This window comes from Lemur catta, chromosome 23 (genome assembly GCF_020740605.2).
Source record: "Lemur catta isolate mLemCat1 chromosome 23, mLemCat1.pri, whole genome shotgun sequence".
Taxonomy (NCBI): domain Eukaryota; kingdom Metazoa; phylum Chordata; class Mammalia; order Primates; family Lemuridae; genus Lemur; species Lemur catta.
The window spans coordinates 675,948-696,771 of NC_059150.1; the positions used below are offsets into that span (position 1 = coordinate 675,948).

At 38.3% G+C, this 20,824-nt stretch overlaps 1 protein-coding gene across 1 annotated transcript; it reads left to right on the plus strand.

Moving 5' to 3' along the window:
- The first annotated feature begins 126 nt into the window (after window positions 1-126).
- Window positions 127-20,824, plus strand: F13B (coagulation factor XIII B chain). The gene is made up of 12 exons (XM_045536314.1): window positions 127-233; window positions 2,958-3,158; window positions 4,073-4,258; window positions 5,313-5,489; window positions 5,856-6,032; window positions 8,280-8,459; window positions 8,546-8,731; window positions 9,819-10,004; window positions 12,031-12,231; window positions 13,148-13,330; window positions 19,096-19,309; window positions 20,472-20,824. Exons 1-12 carry the CDS (start codon window positions 170-172, stop codon window positions 20,503-20,505), a joined length of 1,989 nt encoding a protein of 662 aa, XP_045392270.1. The 5' UTR covers window positions 127-169; the 3' UTR covers window positions 20,506-20,824.

Here is a 20,824-nt window from a genome sequence, read left to right on the forward strand (position 1 = left end):
TTAACACTATTTGAAAATATTTTAAGTGAAATATAAGGCTTGTTACAAAGGGACTTAGACATATGCTGTAAATTATTAACTTTTTTTTCCAAGAGAAGTATTATGTACTTAATAACGAGTCCCTGGTGCTTTAGAATTGTTAAAATCTTTATGAAGCACACCACTGAAGATGAGGTTGAAAAACTTGGCTTTTATCATCATATTAATAACACCAGGAGAACTCTATGCAGAAGGTAAAATTAATTCCTAATATCCTTTATTCTCTAAAAATATAAATGGAGATTCAAACATTTATACAACTTGAGTTTTAATGTACCTTTTCATTTTGATATATCAATTTTATCATGCATACTTTTTATAAACATTATTTGTTATAATATTTAGACCTTATCCTTTGAGCAAAACTGGTAAACTATTATTTTAGTAGCATAACTTAGAAAAACAAAACAGAATGCAAACCCTTTGTATCTCTGTTTTGAGGCATAGGAGATTAGGATGTAAATACTTTAAAAGGTTTTCAGCCTAACAATATAACCATTCATATGTTAACCTTAATTCTAGTTTCATTCCTAACACTGACAAAACTTGTACAATTTAAATTCTCTTTTCTTAAGGAGAGAGTTTAATGTGGTAAATTTGAAAAAGAAATAACCATAAATCATCAGCAAGATTTTCTACTCTTGATATTTTGATTTTTATACCAGTGATTTATTCATTGGTTGGAGTCATTAAGTAGTGATTAGTAGGAGTACTGTATAAATGATTATACAAAACAGGACACTTTTAAGAGTAAAATGAGTGCTCTCTTAATAATTACGTTTGGACAACAGGTGTAAATTAGGCCTGTCTAGACAAATCAATACCTATGGACTCCGAGCTATTAGATACCTGTAAAACCAGACTGTCTAGTGTGTAAGATTAGTGTGAGAGTGAAAGGTAGGCAGTGCAGATGTGTGTTATTTGGGCACAATTATCAGTATTATTTGGCTGTAGGGTTAAAAATCCAGGGAGCTCATTTAGCATGAGCAAGAGTGAATATACAAATTAGGAAACCACAGCCATAACACTTTTCTGAAATAAACATTTTAGAGAATTTGTGAAGGGAAAATATACAAGTTATAATTGCCTTTTACTTGAATGCTTTACTACAAATTTTCTACCAAAAAAGGTCTGCAATTAAAATTATGAAAGTGAAATAAATAGAAGTCAGCTTATTTGATACTTTTGATTCTATACTAGGATAATTTCTGCATGAATAGTTTCCTTTGGTTTATTTCTGTGTCTAAATAGGGAAATGCCAGCTAATATAATTGTCTATTATCTATACCATGAAGACATTGTAACATTCTAGCTAATTATCTAATTACGGTTACAGTCTTATTTCATACAAACAAGAAAGTCTAAGCTGCTTGAAGACAGAGACAATGATCTCATTGTCACATGCTTTCTCCAGCCCCCATTGGGAACCTCAGGGGCAAGAATTGAGTTAGTTGCACCTTTCGTTTCATGATATGCAATCATTATTGGCCTGGGAATGGATTCACTCTTGCTTCATTTATACATTTTCTGCCCTTATCCCTGATCATGTATCCAATTTCTCCTGGGGCACACTATAATGCTTTGATGTGTTCTTAAATACATAAATACTTTTATAAAATATGTCTTGTTTTGCATATGTGTTTTACATTCACATAAATGGAAACTTGCTGTAGGGTTTATCTTCTTATTGTTTTATTGTACTTGATACTGTTTAAATATATTTCCATGTTATTGACACTATTTTGCTTCTAACTGCTGCCTGGAGTTTCATGTATCCGCTCTTCCAATGATGGACACATAGTTTCTCCAATTCTCTCTTAACCAAAAATAACTCTGAAATGAATAATATAACACAATCACCTTATCTCTCTATAGAACTTCTTTAGCCTGCGTTCACTCACAGGTGGGATTAATTATTGGGTCAATTCTTGCACTTGATTTCTGTGCGTAGTGACGTCCTACTTTTGCAGAATGGCTACTTCAAAGTATAAAGTCTCCAAGAGAGGATGTGACTTGTTGCGTCCGTTACCCTCACTCACCAACACTTCATATTATCCATTTTGGTACTATTTGCCAAGCTGTCGTTTAAAAAGTGATAAGCCAGTTTTATTTATTTGCCATTCTCTGGTTCCTAATATGTTTATACATCTCTTCATATACTTTTTTAGATATTCAAACTTCTGTGATTTATAGCTGATTAGCATTTTCCTTTGCTTTTTGCCTTTTTATAGCTGATTTGTGGAAATTCTTTGTAGACTATAAATTTTAACTTCTTGCCAATTTTAGACATTGCAAATTCCTTCTTCTACAACATTACTATGTATGTGTTTTATTGCCAATGACTTTCATTGAAAGATATCCATAATTTTTTTTTTGTCTCTGAGATATAGTCTCGCTCTATTGCCCTGGCTAAAGTGCAGCGGCATTAGCAGCAGCTCACGGCAACCTCAAACTCCTGGGCTCAAACAATCCTCCTGCCTCAGCCTCCCGAGTAGCTGGGACTACAGGTGCACACTACCACGCCCAGCTAAGTTTTCTATTTTTTGTGGAGATGGGGTCTTGCTCCTGCTCAGGCTGGTCTTGAACTCCAGAGCTCAAAGGATCCTACTAGAAATTTTTAAATTATATATACGACTTGCATTATATATGTATTAGAAAGTGCTGTTCTTAGAAAGTTAGGGAAAACTTCCCTGAGAAAGTGGCCTGCCCAGTTTTATTCCAACTGATATTTGTTTAGAGCCGTTTTATGATTGAAAAAGAAAAGGAGTGCTTGGATTCTCACAAAAGCACCTTAAAAATTTAAGTACTCATTGAAGTGTCTGCAAAAACTTTTAATGTAAAAAAGTATTGTCACTTGATCACAAATTTTATGCTCTTAGATGTTTTTCCATTTTCAGCTTGACATTTACTCATTTCAGAGAAACCCTGTGGTTTTCCTCATGTGGAAAATGGAAGGATTGCCCAATATTACTATCCTTTTAAAAGTTTTTACTTTCCAATGGACATAGACAAAAAATTGTCATTTTTCTGCTTGGCTGGTTATACAACTGAAACTGGGAAACAAGAAGAGCGAACCACATGTACAGCAGAAGGCTGGGCTCCAGCACCAAAGTGCTTCAGTAAGTCAGCTGAACGTGTCAAATGATGGTTGCAATACGCAAATAAGTTAGTTCATGAAAACAAGAGTCCAATAAAATATGGAAAGTGGTTAAACCTTTTTAGTAGAGGAGGACAAAATTACTGGTAAACTGTCTTTTTACAAAGCAAAGGCATACTTTGAAATTCTGTAAATAATGCTTTGACATTAAAATATTATTTTCTTCATTTGTTTTTAATAATGCCCAGTGAAGGGGGTAGGGCCACAACTGCAATTTTTATTTACTACTTTGCAAGGGACATAGATGTAAGTTATTTACGTTAAAGAATGAGGAACGTACATGGATATGTATACATAGGAAGTCAGAAAAATACTCAGGACACTGGCCTCAGGAAGGACAAGATCGCAGTTCTAGAGCTTTATCCTTTGCAAGACTCATCTCTCCCTTGTGTGCCGGCTTCTTTCATCATAGCCATTGTTGGTTCATCTCATTATTTTATGTCAGGCTGTACTCTCGTCAGGCTACCGATTGGCTTCCACTGGGTCAGGTGAACTTTTATCCTAAACTCTGTTTTCCAGCGTGAGGGGCTTCGGTTGAGTCAGTTTCATTTAGAAGAGGAAGTTGGGTACATTGGTCACTGTGGGTGAGATAGCTAGTAAACATGTCTAAAAGTAGATGTGGTAGGAGTAACTATAATGATTACAATTAGTAAATACCAAGAAAGTCAATGTCAAATCCATTTTCAAAAAACTTTATGCAGATATTTCCAAAATTAAATCAAGAAATTATAGAATGAAAATTATTTCTCTCTCTCTCTCTCTCTCTTTCCTTCCTATTCCAGCTAAGAATACTATACTTTTATCTTAATTTTACAACTTAGTAAAGGACAAGCTTAATTTTATCAAGTTAAGCAAATAAATATTTCTTTCCCATAGAAAAATGCACAAAGCCTGACCTGAGAAACGGTTACTTCTCTGATGTAAAAGTGTTGTACAAAATTCAGGAGAACATGCGCTACGGCTGTGCCTCAGGATACAAGACCACCGGCGGGAAGGATGAAGAAGTGGTTCAATGTCTCGCTGACGGGTGGTCAACTCCCCCAGCCTGTAGGCAGGAACATGGTATGAGCCTAAGAGTCATGTCCTAAAACTGAAGATAAGCGCTTATGAGGCTAGTATTTCCTTATACTGATAGGTATTTTTAACATAATTTATTTTTCATGATGTCTGCAAATGCAGGAAGTTGATATTACATTGCGTTTCTCAAATGCTAAGTATTTTCTTAATCCAAGGGTTCTCAATGCCTACAGCACACCTACTCCAGTAGTTCCTACTTTGTACTAATATTAATAAAAAAGAATTGGAGGCCTGGCGCGGTGGCTCACACCGGTAATCCTAACACTCTGGGAGGCCGAGGCGGGCGGATCGTTTGAGCTCAAGAGTTTGAGACCAGTCTGAGCAAGAGCGAGACCCCATCTCTACTAAAAAAAATAGAAATTATCTGGGCAGCTAAAAATATATGTAGAAAAATTAGCCGGGCATGGTGGCACATGCCTGTAGTCCCAGCTACTCAGGAGGCTGAGGCAGGAGGATCGCTTAAGCCCAGGAGTTTGAGGTTGCTGTGAGCCAGGCTGACGCCACGGCACTCACTCTAGACCAGGCAACAAAGTGAGACTCTGTCTCAAAAAAAAAAAAAAGAGAATTGGAATGTAGTAAAATCAAAGAACTTTAATAAACCTTTCTCTGCAACATCTATAAATCACTATTTCCTTTATTACAGAAGAATTCGAGATCATGCATGTTATTTTATTATATATTGTAAACCAATGTCAGCTATACTTAAATATAATTCAATAGTTTGACTATATATATTTAATTAATACGTTGTATGCTGTTTAAATTGTACAACTCCACAGAGAGCACATACTCAAAAAATTACTACTGCACAAGCCCTCAGGTGGACGGTGGCCTTGGGGAGGTGCTGGAGACTAGAATTTTAAGAACAGACGACAGGTAGAGGCAGGCCTCAAGGTGCCTCTTTTTCAAGTTTGCCAAGTGTTGATTCTGCCATATGGTTTTAAGATTGAGTTCTAATATATTTTGAAATTTCTTTTTAATATTCTAGGACATTAACAATTTTATGAGCTCATAAAATAAATAACTTTAATATTTTTAGAAACATGTTTGGCCCCTGAGTTATATAATGGAAATTATTCCACAACACAGAAAACATTCAAAGTGCAGGACAGAGTCCGCTACGAATGTGCCACCGGCTACTACACAGCCGGAGGGAAGACGACGGAGGAGGCCGAGTGTCACACGCACGGATGGTCTGTCACCCCGCAGTGCACCAGTAGGTTCTCGTCCTGCATACACCTCCCTTCCCTCTGAAAACCTCATACAGAAGTGTGTATCAGTTGTCGTGCTAATTATGTTCTATGTTTCATGCTTTTTTTGCTTCTGGTCTTAATTATGTTGATAGTCTCTGATTATTTAAAGCTCTTGTGTTGGAAAAATTCATTTTAGCTCACAGAATTAAATTAGAATAAGCCTAACGATATTTAAGATACAAAATGAATTCATAAGCTTTTATTATTTAAAACAAATATGGCAAATTTATTAATGTCTCCTCTAGATATGGCATCTAAGTACTAAGTAAATTTTGTTCCAGCAGAAAATATAACTGTGTTGACATTTTTATTCATTCTTTCATTTTTAGAGTTAAAGTGCTCTTCTTTAAGATTAATAGAAAATGGTTATTTTCATCCTGTAAAGCAAACCTATGAAGAAGGAGATGTAGTTCAGTTTTTCTGTCATGAAAATTATTATCTGAGCGGATCTGATCTAATTCAGTGCTATAATTTTGGTTGGTACCCAGAATCTCCTGTATGTGAAGGTAAATGCTTAAATTTTGTACTCGCAAATACAATATCGTGTCTTTGTCAGCTTTAATCTCTAAGAGCCCTGGAAATAACTAGACCCAGTTTCCCTGATCGGGTGGTTTGGGAAGATACTTTCCCTGAATTGGCCACGTTTCCTGATGTGAGAATTTTATCTCTAAAACGGTGTCACGGAGGGCGGAAAAGGCAGAGGAATATCACCCACAAGTGAAAATGGAAAATGAGGTCATGTAGTAAAAGCTACCCCAAAATGCAATAGCTGTAGTCCCATTTCCATCACGGGATGTGTTCAAGCAGGTGCTATGATTGCTCGTTAGAAGACACCAGCTCATCGCTTGCTTAAGCACGCCAACAGCGCAGTATGAAGAAGGTGCCAGTCCAGCAGAGGAAACAGATAGGAAAACACAGCGGCTCTGACGTGGCAGGTGGTTTAATAAAATCAGGAGCTGAGGGCTTGCATAGACACTAGAGATTCTGACTGGTGTGTTGTGGAATAACATTCCTGGAGGTGATGGGTCATATTTGAACTGGACCTTGAGGATGGGGAGGGCTGGGAGAGGCAAAGGGCCTGGTAGCCTCTGTCTTATGTATGATATGGGACATAACGTCAGTACTGACGGGCGGGAGAAAGACGTGAAGGCAGAACCGGGGACAGGGCGGCGAGGACGCGGAACAGCTGCCGGGAGCCCGAACGAGGGAGCGGGCCGGGCCGGGCCACGCAAGGGATCGCCCGGAGCTCTCCGAACTCTCTAAATGCGCTGAGCCAACTTTACTGGCTTTGTGATTTTCCAGTCGTGCTCAGCAGCCTGGGTACAACAGTAGATAGGAAGATTGCTAGCAAATTTTCTGTACCGTATTGTTTCAAAAATAAGCGGCAGCCCTGTTACACCCTCCCTGTTCCCTCCGAATCAGCCAACATGCTGACAGGGCTGTCACCTTCTCCAGCAGACAGTCGTGGTCCGCAGGGGCAGCGGTGTGATCAGCACAATAGTGGTTCCCTGCCCCCAGAGGACCCACATCCTGATCCCTCGCATCAGTGACTGTCACCCTGTGTGGCCAAAGGAGCTTCGCAGTCGCAGACTGAGAGGCAGGAACGTTGTCTGGGGTCCTGCCCGGAACCCTGTGACCGCGCACGTCCTTATGCGGGGAAGCCGGAGGGACACTGGCCTGCAGAGGGGGGTGGAAGTGACGATGGCAGCGACAGGCTGCAGCGACGGCAGGCAGGGTCGCCGGCCCGGGGACACGGGGGGTTTCGGGGGGCTCGGAAAGGCCGAAGGGAGCGCAGCCCCCCTACACCCCGACACCCCGGTTTCAGCCGGCGACACTGACTTTGACTTCTGGGCTGGAGAAGAGGATAAATCCGTGTTGTTTGAAGCCGCTAAATCGCGGTGATCTGTCACAGCAGCAGGAGGGGACACAGCCGGTGTTTCAGGAGGTTTAACTCGGGGAGACGCGGGTGCAGGAGCGGGTTCCCCACCTGCCATCCATTCATGTCCCACATTCCAGTTTCCTCGTCTGTGACGAGAAAGGGATGGTGGTTCCTGCTCAGTGACGCTATTTTGGGACTAAGTGGCTAATGAGATAATGTAATATACCTGCTGCTTCCGTTTTCTCTCGGTGCGTAACGACGTCGCCGCAGACTCAGCAGCTTGAAACAGCCCGAATGTGGAATTTCCCAGCTTGCGCAGGCCGGGAGTCCGGGCGTGGTATGATGACTCCTCTGCATCGGTGTCTAACAAAACTGCCACCAAAGTGTCACCGGAGGCTTATAAGGGGCCTCAATCTTCTTCCCAGCTCATTGTGGTTGTTGGCAGCACTCGGTGCTTTGCAGCTGCTGGACTGAGCCTCAGTTTCCCCCGGCTGCTGGCTGGAGGCAGCCTCGGCCCCTGGCCGGTGGCCTCCCCGGGTGGAAGGTGGCAGGGTGGCCGGTGCCCCTTCCAAACCACCAGGGAGGGCCGGTCTCTGGCAAGACAGGCGTCGCACGGTTGTGTTCCATGATCCCGCACACACTCACTACCCATCCGTCATCTGTGCCGTGTCCTGGGGGCCACAGGCAAGTCACAGGTCCCGCTCACGGACGGGGACCACACTGGCACGTGGCCCTCAGGAGCTGGGGACCACAGCGGTGCCCCTAGAATCTGTCTGCCACACCTTCCACGGTGCTCGGCACGATGAACACTCCTACCAAAGCTTTATTGTTTTTTATAATTATATGACTGTGTATGCTGATATGTTTCCACAAGGAAGAAGAAATCGATGTCCCCCTCCACCTTTGCCTCTAAACTCCAAAATACAAACATATTCCACAACTTACCGTCATGGAGAGATAGTTCGCATAGAATGTGAACTTAACTTTGAGATCCAGGGGTCTGGAGAAATACGCTGTGAGAACGGGAAGTGGACGGAGCCCCCCAAGTGCATTGGTGAGTCGCCCCTGGAGTCAGCTTCCCGGTCACGAGCCTGCCCGTGGAGCCACATGATCCCTTCCCTTTCAACTGTTCCTTTTCAGAAGGGGAGGGGAGGACGGCCTGTGAGGAGCCCCCCGCCATCCAGAACGGTGCAGCAAGCCTGCGCTCCAAGGTTTATTACCATGGGGACAGAGTGACGTACGGATGTGACCGTGGCCACTATCTGCGGGGATCAAACGAGATAACTTGTCATCGTGGAAAGTGGACGCCTCCCCCTGAGTGTGTCGGTACGTGCGCCTCGTTTAACGCCAGTAGCCAAGCCCATGATGCAAGATTTTCCTTGCGATTGTTTGACCCACACACTGGTTGCAAAGACCACAGCTCGGGGGAGCTGGACATGCATGCGCCCCTGCCCTGCTGCTGGTCTCTGTGTTTGGAGCCACCTGTAGAATTTAAGCCAATGGAAAGAATCTGGGAATTTAGAAAAACCTATTTGCATGCGTTAGTGCGAGGCACAGTTGTCTGCCCCGTGCGACCTCGTGGCCTGCCAGCCTTAAAGGATGGCACCTAAGTAAGGATGCGGCGCTCGGGAAGTAAAGAGAAGCGTGAGTGTGATCTGTTAGTGCTCCTTCTCCCTCTGTGTCCTACGAAGTCAGCGCAGCGCTCAGTTCCTGACTTGGGGTGAGTCCTGCCCACGCTTCGCAGCTGGCGGTTCTGACCTTGCGCCCTCTGAGACGGGTCCCCGCTCTCATTTCACTGACAAAACCACCAGGCTGCGCCGTCACCCCGAGGTCTGCTCTTCCCGCCTCCTCCCCATTTCTCCCTCGGATCCCAGAGTGATTCCACAGATGTGTTTATCTGGGATCCTCATTGCACAGGACAAAAGCTATGAAGGATGCTAAAGAAATTAGCCGAGTAAGAGAAAGATATTAAAGAGAGAGAGAAAAAAACGGATATTTCATCCATGGGTTGATTGAGATCTGAGAAGAAGAGGAAAGAGAAGGAAGAAAATAGAAGTGGTTAATGCCACAGGGGAGTTTTAGAATTGACCATAATCTCTAGGTTGAAGAACATAGTTTCCCTTTCTACAGATTTTAAGAATATCTATTAATATATCATAATTCCTTCACAATCAAGAAAAGAGAAAGTATATGCATAACTTGTCCTTAGGCAAAACATTTGCTGTTTATTCTTGCTTAGCAAATTTCTAAAACACTTAAGCTGAATAACATTTCTCTCATTTCCGATGAATTTAGAAATCAATGGTCCTAAATTATATAGTACGGATATTGAGATACTATAGTATGTATGACTATATTCTATCATTATATTGTTATGAGCTCATGTTAATTTTGAAACAACCTCTTTTCCTAGAAAATAACGAGAACTGCGAGCCCCCACCTTCTGTAGTGAATGGAGCAGTGGTGGGTGGGCTGTTGGCGAACTACACGCCGGGTTCCTCCGTGGAGTACAGATGCGCCGAGTATCACTTGCTGAGAGGATCGAAAGTGTCTCACTGTGAGCGAGGAAGGTGGTCCCCCCCGCCGCCGGTTTGCCTGGGTAGGATCTGAAGTGGAACTTCCAGATCACGAGATTTAGAATTTTGATTTTTTTCTATTAAGTGTAAAATTATCTATCAGAGCTTATTCTGGTTTATAACCCTACCATAAATAAAGTAGTAGTTGTCTTAATCTTTGTCAACTTTAAATACTTTAATGTTGACATTTTTTATTGATTCAGTGAGCATTTATTTGATTTATTTAAGCATTAGTTAATTGTGCATTTTCAATTTTCTTAGTGGCCACAGTTTATTCATGAGTTGATTGTTCATAGTTTAGTCATTTTTCATATTCATAAGATCTATATCTGTAAAAATTATACACTTCAGAATCATGCATGTTGTACCTATTTCCTTTTTCTTTTTATTTAGGACATTTTTAAGTATATATAAGTTTGAAAGTTTGAAAGAGCTCAAGTTTTAAATCTTGAGCTCTTTCAGCCTTTCATTTGTGGTTTGTGCAGCAATGTGAAAGCTGTTCCCATCCAAACTCAGACACATCTGCACCTGTAAATTTTCTATTGTTCTCGTATTTTCATGTGTTTGACAGTAAGTTTTTGATGATGTGATTGATATTGCATTGAATGGCCATATAGGAATCTCTGAGGATAGAGACTGGATTAAAATGTTAATGGAAAAGCTAATAATGAAACAGCTTCATAAGGAATAACAAGGTTTAAAGAAATATTTTATTCTGTATCTAGAGTGATTGTCTCGAGACAGTTAGGCCCAGTGCTAATGAACTGAAGCAAATACCGAGTGAAGATCAATCACTGTCCTCAGGACAAGAGGAAAGAGCCTTGTGCATCTCGCTTATCCACTGAAATCTGAAGAACAAATCTGGACAACAGTGTGATACGGAATAGAATTTTCTTTCTGTGAATTATCATTCCAGACATTATAAATTTCTCTAACTTCTCCCTGCTCGTCTTCCCTGCTCTCACTCTACTCCAGCCACTCTGGTCTCTTTATTCTTCCTCAGACAAGCTAAGCACGTGCTAACCTCAGGGCGTTTGCACTGCTTGTTCTCTCTGCCTGGAACACTCTTCCATCAGACAATGACATGGCTCCCTTCTCCACCTTCTTCAGGTCTTTGTGCAAGTGTCACTTCAGATTTAGGCCTATTCCCATCACCTTAGCATGCAACCTCTCTTCCCCCAGCCCTTTTGATAGCATCTCCCATCTACTACTTTTTTTCTTTTTTCTTTTCCCCCTTTTTTTTTTTTTTCTGAGACAGAGACTCTCTCAATTGCCCAGGCTGGAATGCTGTGGTGTGATCATAGCTCACAGCAACCTCAAACTCCTGGGCTCAAGCGATCCTCCCCCCTCAGCCTCCCGTGTAGCTGGGACTACAGGCATGTGCCACCATGACCAGCTAATTTGCCCTATTTTCAGTAGAGACAACAAGAGCAAGAGACGCTGTTGCTCAGGCTGGTCTTGAACTCTTGAGCTCAAGTGATCCTCCTGCCTCGGCCTCCCAGAGTGCTAGGATTACAGGCATGAGCCACCGCACCCGGCTCACTCTTTTTTTCATCCAATTTATCTTATGCTGTAGTTTAAAGATGGCCATGAATTATAAAATTCATGTATTTATTATATTAATTATGTACTGTGGATGTTTCTCCCAGTTAGAAGGTAAGCTCCGTGAGGACAGGTGTCTTTGTTTTATTAAGTATTGTATATTGAGTGGCAGGTTTTCTATGCACAATAAATATATTTTCTAATTCAAAGTTTTTATTTTATGGAAAGAAAATCATTACTCTAACTGGATAGTGGCCTTAAACAATATTTTTAATGTTTCAAAATAAGCAGTTTTAAATTGCGACACACTGAAGACCATGAGAAATGTATAAATTTATTTGATAGTAGTAAAGCATATATTTTCTTATATAAGTGAGGAGTTTAATAATGATAAATGTCAAATATAAAATATTGCTTGTGATGTCTGTCATAATTTTTATTTTAAAAATATATCACTTTTATGTTTGTCGGATGAGTGAAGAATTTAAAATAGCATTTTGTTTTCAGAGCCCTGCACCGTGAATGAGGAGTACATGAACAGAAACAACATAGAGATGAAGTGGAAATACGAAGGGAAAGTCCTGCACGGAGATTTGATAGATTTTGCCTGCAAGCAGGGCTATGCCTTGTCCCCGTCCGCTCCACCGTCAGAGTTATCCGTGCAGTGCAATAGAGGAGAAGTGAAATATCCTTTGTGTCTTAGACAAGGTAAAACAATGGTGGTTTCTGATAATTTCTTACTCGATCAATGCCTGCCACCTGGGTTGGAAGTTTATATACCTAGATAGAATAACTACGCTGACATCCTTTAATTCCAATAAGTCAATTTTATGAAGGGAACAAAATCAAGAGGTTTTATAAATGCCACCAGACCATCAGAGAATTGATCACGCTCATGTGAGCACTCAACGACATTGTAAAACATCACTTTACTTAGGGTTGCTGGGGACCATTGTCTCAGAAAAGGGCTTGATGTACAGTGTGAGAGACTGTTTGTACTGCCTGGATTTAGCAACTTGAGACAGTCTCACCCTGCTGCTCTGAGTAGAGTGCAGATACATCATCAAAGCTCACAGCAACCTCAAACTCCTGGGCTCAAGGGATCCTCCTGCCTCAGCCTGCGGAGTAGCTGGGACTACAGGCGCACACCACAAGGCCCGGCTAATGTTTTCATTTTTAGTAGAGACGGGGTCTCACTCTTGCTCAGGCTGATCTCGAACTCCTGAGCTCAAGCAGTCCTCCTGCCTTGGCCTCCCAGAGTGCTGGGATTACAGGTGTAATAAGAAAAAAAGGAAGACAATACGTACAGAAAGCATGGCTTCGAGAGAAATCTCATGCACTTTCACTTTCGGCTAGATAAAAAGGGAAAAATAAAATCATAATTTTTAATACTTTGATAGTTTTAAATAAGTCTTTGAACATTGGAACATTTGATTCTGATTGTAACAATAAATTTTATGGTATGATCTTGTTGCAAAAATATTTTCAATATCTGAAAATTATTTGAGAACTGCCTAAAAAACGCCTTTGCATAAAATAGCTCATTTTATCTCTGTAGCAATTATAAAGGCACTGCATGCTCATTATAGCAATTCATTGTATACTTTAAAACTTATTTTTGCAGAGTCTAAAGGAAAGTGTGCATCTCCTCCACTCATTAAAAATGGAGTCATAATTAGTTCCCTAGTCGGAGCCTATGAAAACGGTTCCTCGGTAGAATACAAATGTTTTGATCACCATTTCCTACAAGGGTCCAGGGAGGCCTACTGTCTGGAGGGAGTGTGGACTACACCACCGTCGTGCTTAGGTATGAACCACTAAATATGCTTCTATCTAATAACGTGAGACTATGTATTTTTAACTTCTGTCATTTTGGGATTAACGCTAATATAATGCTTCATTCACTGCATCTGTGCTATTTCATTAGTGTGCCTATTTAATCACTGGTTTCTATTCTTCCTTTTAGATCATAAATAACTATAGTCCAGTTTGCTGTCATTAGTATTTATTGGGTGCAAATCATGTCTCAGGTGCTCGTTTGGTAGGGCCTATAAGGTGAATAAACCACAGTGGTGTAGGGAAACGTGTTAACAATTTTTATTTAATGTGGTTGGCACTACAACAGAAAACATCGGTGCAATGGGGGAACGAAGACAGAAATGGCCACCTGAATAGGGAAAGATGAAGCGTGTTAACACCGCTGTAGTAAGGCTTCCCAACACCGGTAGCAACACTTACCAAGGCCCTCGGAGGCATAAAATAGCATATCTATAAATAATAAGGAAGCATTTCTTTGTTTCCGATTCTGACTTTTCTTTATTTTTCTTATCTTATTTCACTGGCTAGGACAGTGTTGATTGAAAGAGGTAGTGGATATCTTTGTTTCCCAATCTCATAAGTAAAACTTTAATTCATCTCTAAGTGCAGTGTTAGACTTTTAATAAAATCAAGTGAAAGATATAGAAAGCTTCTCTTTCTATTTTACTGAGAGCATTTTTAAGAGTCATCATCAGGTGTGTAACTTTAGCAATATCTGTTCAAATAATTACATGATTATTACTTTTGTGTTTTCCCTGCAAATTTAGTAAACTTTATAGCTTCTTTGAAAATGTTAAAGCGTAATTGTATTCCCATGGAAATCCCACATGGTTGTGATGAGTTATGCTTGTTATATATTGTGGGATTTTATTTGCTAATATTTTACTTAGGCGTTTTGTATCTATTTTCGTGAGAAGGATTGGTCTTTCATTTTCCTTTCCGGTTTAGTATAAAGTTTATGCTGACCTCATGTGAACTGGGAAGTATTCCCTCTTTTTTGTTTCTCTGGAATTTGTGTAAGGTTGGTGCTATTAATTTTAAGAGTTTGCTAGAGAAGTCATCTTAATCTTGAATTTTCTTTGTGGAAAGACAGATTGACAGCTTTAATTTGTCTAATAGTTGTTAGGTTATTATCTCTTCCGTCAGTTTTGGGAGAGTGTGGTTTCCTGGAATTTGTCCATTACATCTAAATTGTCAAATTCATTGACATAGTTTATGACATTCTCTGAGCCTTCTCTGTAGTTCTCGACATATCTTGCTATGGTAAGGTCTCTACATTTTATTAGACTTTTCAAACAACCAACATTTGCATTTGTTGATTTTTTTACCAAATGTTGCTTTCTATTTCATTAATTTATGCTCTTTATGATTTCCTCTCTTTTACTTTCTTGGATTTATTTTATTACTCTTTTTCTAGCTTGTTTAGATGGATACATACTGATTTGCAGCTTTTATATTTTTTTCTAACACATGAATTTAAGGATACAAATTTCCCTCTGAGCACAACTTTAACTTCATCCAACACATTTTTATATTTTAGATTTTATTATCATTCAGTTAAAAATTTTTATAATATCCATTTTGATATTTCCTGTGTGCTCTGAGTCATTTAAAAGTTTCTTTTTAGGTTCTAAATATTCTAGTTTTCTTTTGGTTACTGTTTTCTAGTTTAATTCCACTGAGACACCCTTTGAATTATATCTGTATTTTCAAATTCATTGATACTTGATTTATAACAAGCAAGTATTTGCTTTAGGTAAATGTTCTTTTGTCCTTGAACAAAGTTAACTTTGTCACTGTTGGGTTCACTGTTGTTGTATATACGTCAGTTGGATTAAATTTTGGTTTTAGTGTTCATCCATAGGTGTACTGATTTGTGTTTGTTTTTCTATCAATTGCCACGAGATGTGTGTTAAAGTCTTACTTGGCATTTTAAAACATTTCTTATTTTAGTTCTGTCAGTTTTTGATTTTGTGTTTCAATGCTATTTTATTAGGTTCACACAAACTGAAACATATTAAGTCCTGGTGTGTTAGCACTGTATAATTTTAAAAGAGCCCTTCTTTATCTACAGTAATGCTTTGTTTCGTTTTTTGCCTTGAAGTCTACTGTAGCTACACCTGAGGGCTTTTGACAAGAATTCACACAGTATACATTTTTTCATCCCTTAACTTTCAACCCTCTGGGTTCTTACTTTTAATGTGCATCTCTTATAAACAATATATACTTAGTTTATTTTAAAATATTAATTATTTTTAATTAATTTTTTTCTTTATAAAGTATTATTTAGTCTATATATTAATATAATTACTGGTATATTTGGGTATAATTACCATCTTACTATACTAGATATATATCCTATCTGTTCTATATTCTTTTTTCTCTCTTTAAATTTTTTTTACTTTCTTATGGATAAATCCATTTTTTTGTTATACTATTTCATCCTCTATTAGCTTGTTAATTATACTTTCCTCTAGTTTTCCATTAACTGTCATCGTAGAGATTATACAATCCGATCTCGATTTGTACAATCCAACATAAATTAGTACTTTTACCACTTTTCTAGGACCTTAGAACACTTTAAACTTTATTTACCCTTCCCGTTTTTTGTATTATTGTGTCATACATTTTAATTCTACATATGATTTGTTTCAAAGATATTGTTAACTTTATTGTTTTGTCCAATGATGTTCTTTTAGATGTACCTACAAATTTATCAATGCATTTGCTCCTCGTCTTCTCCTGTTTTTCCCTGTTTTTCATTAGAATAATTTTACTTATTACTGGTCTACCTGCCACTAAAAAAAAAAAAAATTAAAAAAAATTTTACTTATGCCTGAAAACAATTGTTTCTTTATTATCTTCTCAGTTTTTGTTAGTCTGCGAGTATTTTTATTTTCCTTCATTTTTGAAAGATATTTTTACCTGATATAGGATTTTGATTGGTCCTTATTTTCTTTCAGTGCCTTAAAATATGTCATTTCATCCTTTTCTGGTTTTTATAGTTTTTGTTAAATAGTCAAATGCCGTTCCTAGTGGCACTTCTTTGAAGGAAATATATCGTTTTGTTCTCTGCAGTTTTTCAGATTTCTCTTTGCTTTCATTATCAGCAGATTATTTATTTTGGCCCAGATATGGGCTTCATTGTACATTTTATTCATACTAATTCGAGTCAGTAGCAATCCTTGAATTCTGATGTGCTTGATGTCTTTTATAAGTTTTAAAAATGTTTGGCTAACATCTTTTCAAATGTTACTTTTGTTACATTCTCTCTCTTCACTCTTTCTGTGATTCCATAACACACATATCTTTTGCTATGCCTTTGTCCCTTTAAATCCATATTTTCTCTCTATCTTCTCTTTATTTCAGTTTAGTAAACTTTACTAATTTTTTGGTAATTTTCTCCTATCATATCTTTCTTTCAATTTGGTAATTTTCTGCCAGTTTAGTCATCCTCTCTTTAGATGTGTCCAATCTGGTTTAAACTCATCTATTGAGTTCTCGATTTCAGCTGTTATTTTTGCGTTTCTAGAATTTCCACTTCATACTTTTTTCTTTTTTGTAGATTTGAGTTGTCTGATGAAAGACTCCATTATCATTAAGTCCTGTCTGTAAACTCCAGTATCCCTGGATCATCCTGTAGGCCTATTTCTGTTTTCTGATACCATTCCTTGCTATTTCTGTGAACAGTTGATTGAATATCAAATAGTATCTATGAAAAAATTTAGGAGCTTGGGATGATGTCATTTTGCACCAAAGAATACTCATCCCATCCTCTGGCTGAAAGTTAGGATAAGAGCAGTTGGTGTCAATCCAATTCGAAATGAAGCTTTCTCTAAGTTTATTTTCAGAGCTGTTTGCCCTGAGTCATAGCAAGTAACCTCCAGGGCTCTTTGCTGAGTTTGCCATGTGTGCCAAAGCTCCCCCGAGACGGGCTCTGATGTCCCCAGGAGTCTGCCAAACGCCCCGTGGAGCTTTTGATTCACTTTCTGCTGGATCTTCATCCTCTCCCTCTGCACAAGTCAAGAATAGGCAACTACCTCAGCGGAAAAGCCAGTGCAGGGGTCAAGCTCATTTCTTTATATCCCCTGAGTTCTGTATTTCTCAAGTCCTGGCTGTCCTGGCCAGAGCCAAAGTCCCTGTCCCCGTCCTCACCCTGTGAGAGTCTCAGCAGCTCTCCTGGCTCCGCCTGCCGACATTGTCTGGCCTCTCGCTCAGGCTGAGCATCAGCAAATATCCAAGAGGAAAGTGGCACATTGGATCTTGAATTCATCTGAGTAAACTCTTTCCAGAACCTTAGTTCCTCGACTGCCTCGGAGGTTCTCTGATATTTTAAAATACTTGCTTTTTTGCCTGTGTTTCAGATTTTCTAGTTCTTAGTAGAAGTGCTGGTCTGAGATAAGCTACTCTGCTATAGCTGAGAGCATAAGGTCTATGAATCAATTTTTGAATTTGTTTTAATAAAAATCCCATGTTTTGTAGAACAACGGCATTCTAAATTGTAGCACTATTTGTACTCATTTTCAAAACTATTTTCCGGTGACCTTAAAGATTCTAAGGAGTCTTTCTAATAATTCTTGTTCATTTTTATTGTCTGTAGCAATTCTAGCATAACATTTTACGCTTGGGCATTTAATAAATACTTGAAAAATGACTTAATGAAGTAGTCCCTTCTTATCTGTAGTTTTGCTTTCTGTGGTTTCAGTTACTCATTGTCAACTGCAGTCTGAAAGTATTAAATGGAAAATTGCAGGGATAAACAACTCATAAGTTTTAAGTTGTGTGCCGTTCTGAATAGCGTAGTGAAATCTGTTGCCATCCCCTCCTTCCCACCCCAGAGGTGCCAAAAAGAAGCCACAAAAGTACTTTCTTTAAGTGAAAAGGTGAAAGTTCTTGACTTAATAGGATAAGAAAAATAAGCGCATTCTGAGGTTGCTAAGATCCACGTAAGAATGAATGTTCTGTCCGTGAAATTATGAAGAAGGAAATAGAAATTCATGCTGGTTTTGTTGTCACACCTCTGCACAGTCATGATAACTGCTGAGTTAGGATGGAAGAGGCATTAAAGTTATGGGCAGAAGACTTGATAATTTAAAGAATCAGTATTTTTATCATGGGAAAAAATCAAAGAGGTTTGCTGGGTACCCTAATGCATATTTTAAGTTTTTGTTTTGTTTGTATTAATCCATATGAGAATGGACACAATAGTACTGTCCGCGCTTAGAATTTAAAACATCCCAATCCAATCTTGATATTCCTTCATTAGAAATGTAGAAGACAGGAAACTGAACCCCTGTGTATGGCATTGGTTTATGGAGTTCGGTTCAATGTCAACCATCGGGCTTGTGTCTGCACTTCCGTAAAATATTATCTAGCCAGCAATTAATGATTTGTCTTGTGAGTATTTTATTTGAACTTTATGAAGAAGAAAAAGGGAAAAGAACATTGTTTCAATGACCATGAGTAACTGCCAATGCTCCTGAAAAACACCTTTATTTTTGTTTTCTATCTTTGAAAAACCTAATGGCCTAAAACTAAGTGACAGGCAGGACATATCCTTTCTCCAAATCCAGGACCACAGAGACAAATGGTGCAGTTTTCTGTGAGGTTTGAACATATTTTCTGACTCAGAGGTTGGTTCTAACTAACTTGCTTGCCGTCCACATGCCTGGGAGTTTTGAATTCATCACGATTCCTGTCAGGACTGAGATGTATCAAGATACTTTTCTTCTTTTTTTTCCCCCCTCCCTCCAGAGCCTTGCACGTTATCTTCGGTTGAAATGGAAAAGAATAATTTACTCCTGAAATGGGATTTTGACAACAGACCACATATTCTCCACGGGGAGTATGTTGAGTTTCTTTGTAAGAGAGATACTTACATAGCGATACCATATATTATGGAATCTGAACTGAGAGTGCAGTGTGACAGAGGGCAGCTAAAATATCCACGATGTGTTCCAAGAGAAAGGTGAGAAGAGGCTTTCATCTAAAGCTATTTATCTTTGTCGGATTGTTATCGAGAATCATTATGCTATAAATTTCAGAAATGTTATGTTCTACAACACCCCTACTTTATGGCCATTGGAAAGGAAAAAGAATAATATTTTTCTTCATTTTTTTTTTTAAAAAAGCACAATCTAAGAAGTATTAATTAATTCAACAAGTTTTCTGTGTTGTCTTCAGTCAAAGCAGTGCTTGCCATAATCAAATGCCATTATCAAGTTCATGACACTTTGGCAATTGGAAAAAATATATCAATTTTTATGTGTAACATTTAAATGGGCAAAAATTAACCTATATGTTCTGAGATAAGAAAAAAATTACATTTTCTCCTGCTTCTTCGTATAAGGTCATGCATAACTAATAAAAGTTGGAAAACAGTTGTATGAACCCTTCTATAAGACAAAAGCATATTAATAATCATTATTAAAATTATAGTATTTATTTTCAGGACCACATTTGTATATAACTATTGGGAATCACTGAAGAGTTTCCTCATATGACAATTTAAAAAATAAATTTTCTAGTACTTATGGAAAATAATCTTGTTCTTTTCTTAGAAGAATATTAAAAGGGTATAATAAAATGATATAACCATTTTATAGGATCAGAATTTTGACACTTTTGCAGATATTATATAAAATGGAAATTATATTTGGTGTTCAAGCGAGAATATTAAATAATAACTAATGGCAAAATGCATGTGGTCCTGTTCTAGTAATTGCAAACAATAAACTATATAAACTACATAAGTACAACTTTTTAGATACTTTGAACACTCTAGAAAAAAAATCGTAAGACACACTGGTGAAACAAATTTTATTTTTATTTTTAATTGTGGTAAAATCACAGTGGAAAAATTTTATCGCTATTTGAATGTTTTAGTATAGCATGGATTTTCATTTCCAAGAGAAAAAGGAGTAAATAACTTAGAAAAAAAAAGTTTAAAATGGTGTTAGTGTAGTAAATGATATTGAGTCTTTAAAAGGAAACTAGTGGTTTGCTCTTATTAGTACTTAATTAAAACAATGACTCATTATACGAAATGTTGAAGGGCCAAGATCGTAATAAATACTTGACCAGAATTGATGCTTATTTAAAAAATCTTTCTCTCTATCTTTCTCATCAAGGATTCTGTCTTATCAAGAACCCTTGAGGACATAGAAATGAATGGCTGAAAGAGCGTTGGTATTTCAACGTATCATAAAATCCCATATAAAACATAATTTTTAGAAGAAATATGTTGAGTTAAAAACCTTTAAGTTTTTACTTGCTTGAGTATATGAATCTGAATTGTTTGGGCTGAACATTTTCTTTATTTGTAAATAAAAGATAAAAAGAGTTGCTTAATTTCTATGGAAATTTCTATGGATGATTTAACATATAACTAAATCTTTATTGTATGTCTTCCATCTGTTAAAAATTAATCCATACATCAAAATATTTCCATTTTCTAATGCCTATTGACTGGACTATATCATTG

What these genes read in the sequence shown, in the direction of transcription:
- F13B (XM_045536314.1), top strand. Translation starts at nt 170, where the DNA reads ATGAGGTTGAAAAACTTGGCTTTTATCATCATATTAATAACACCAGGA. An exon ending in TCCAGCACCAAAGTGCTTCA is followed by an intron (nt 3,159 to 4,072) that starts GTAAGTCAGCTG and finishes TCTTTCCCATAG; the next exon opens with AAAAATGCACAAAGCCTGAC. An exon ending in CCCGCCGCCGGTTTGCCTGG is followed by an intron (nt 10,005 to 12,030) that starts GTAGGATCTGAA and finishes TTTTGTTTTCAG; the next exon opens with AGCCCTGCACCGTGAATGAG.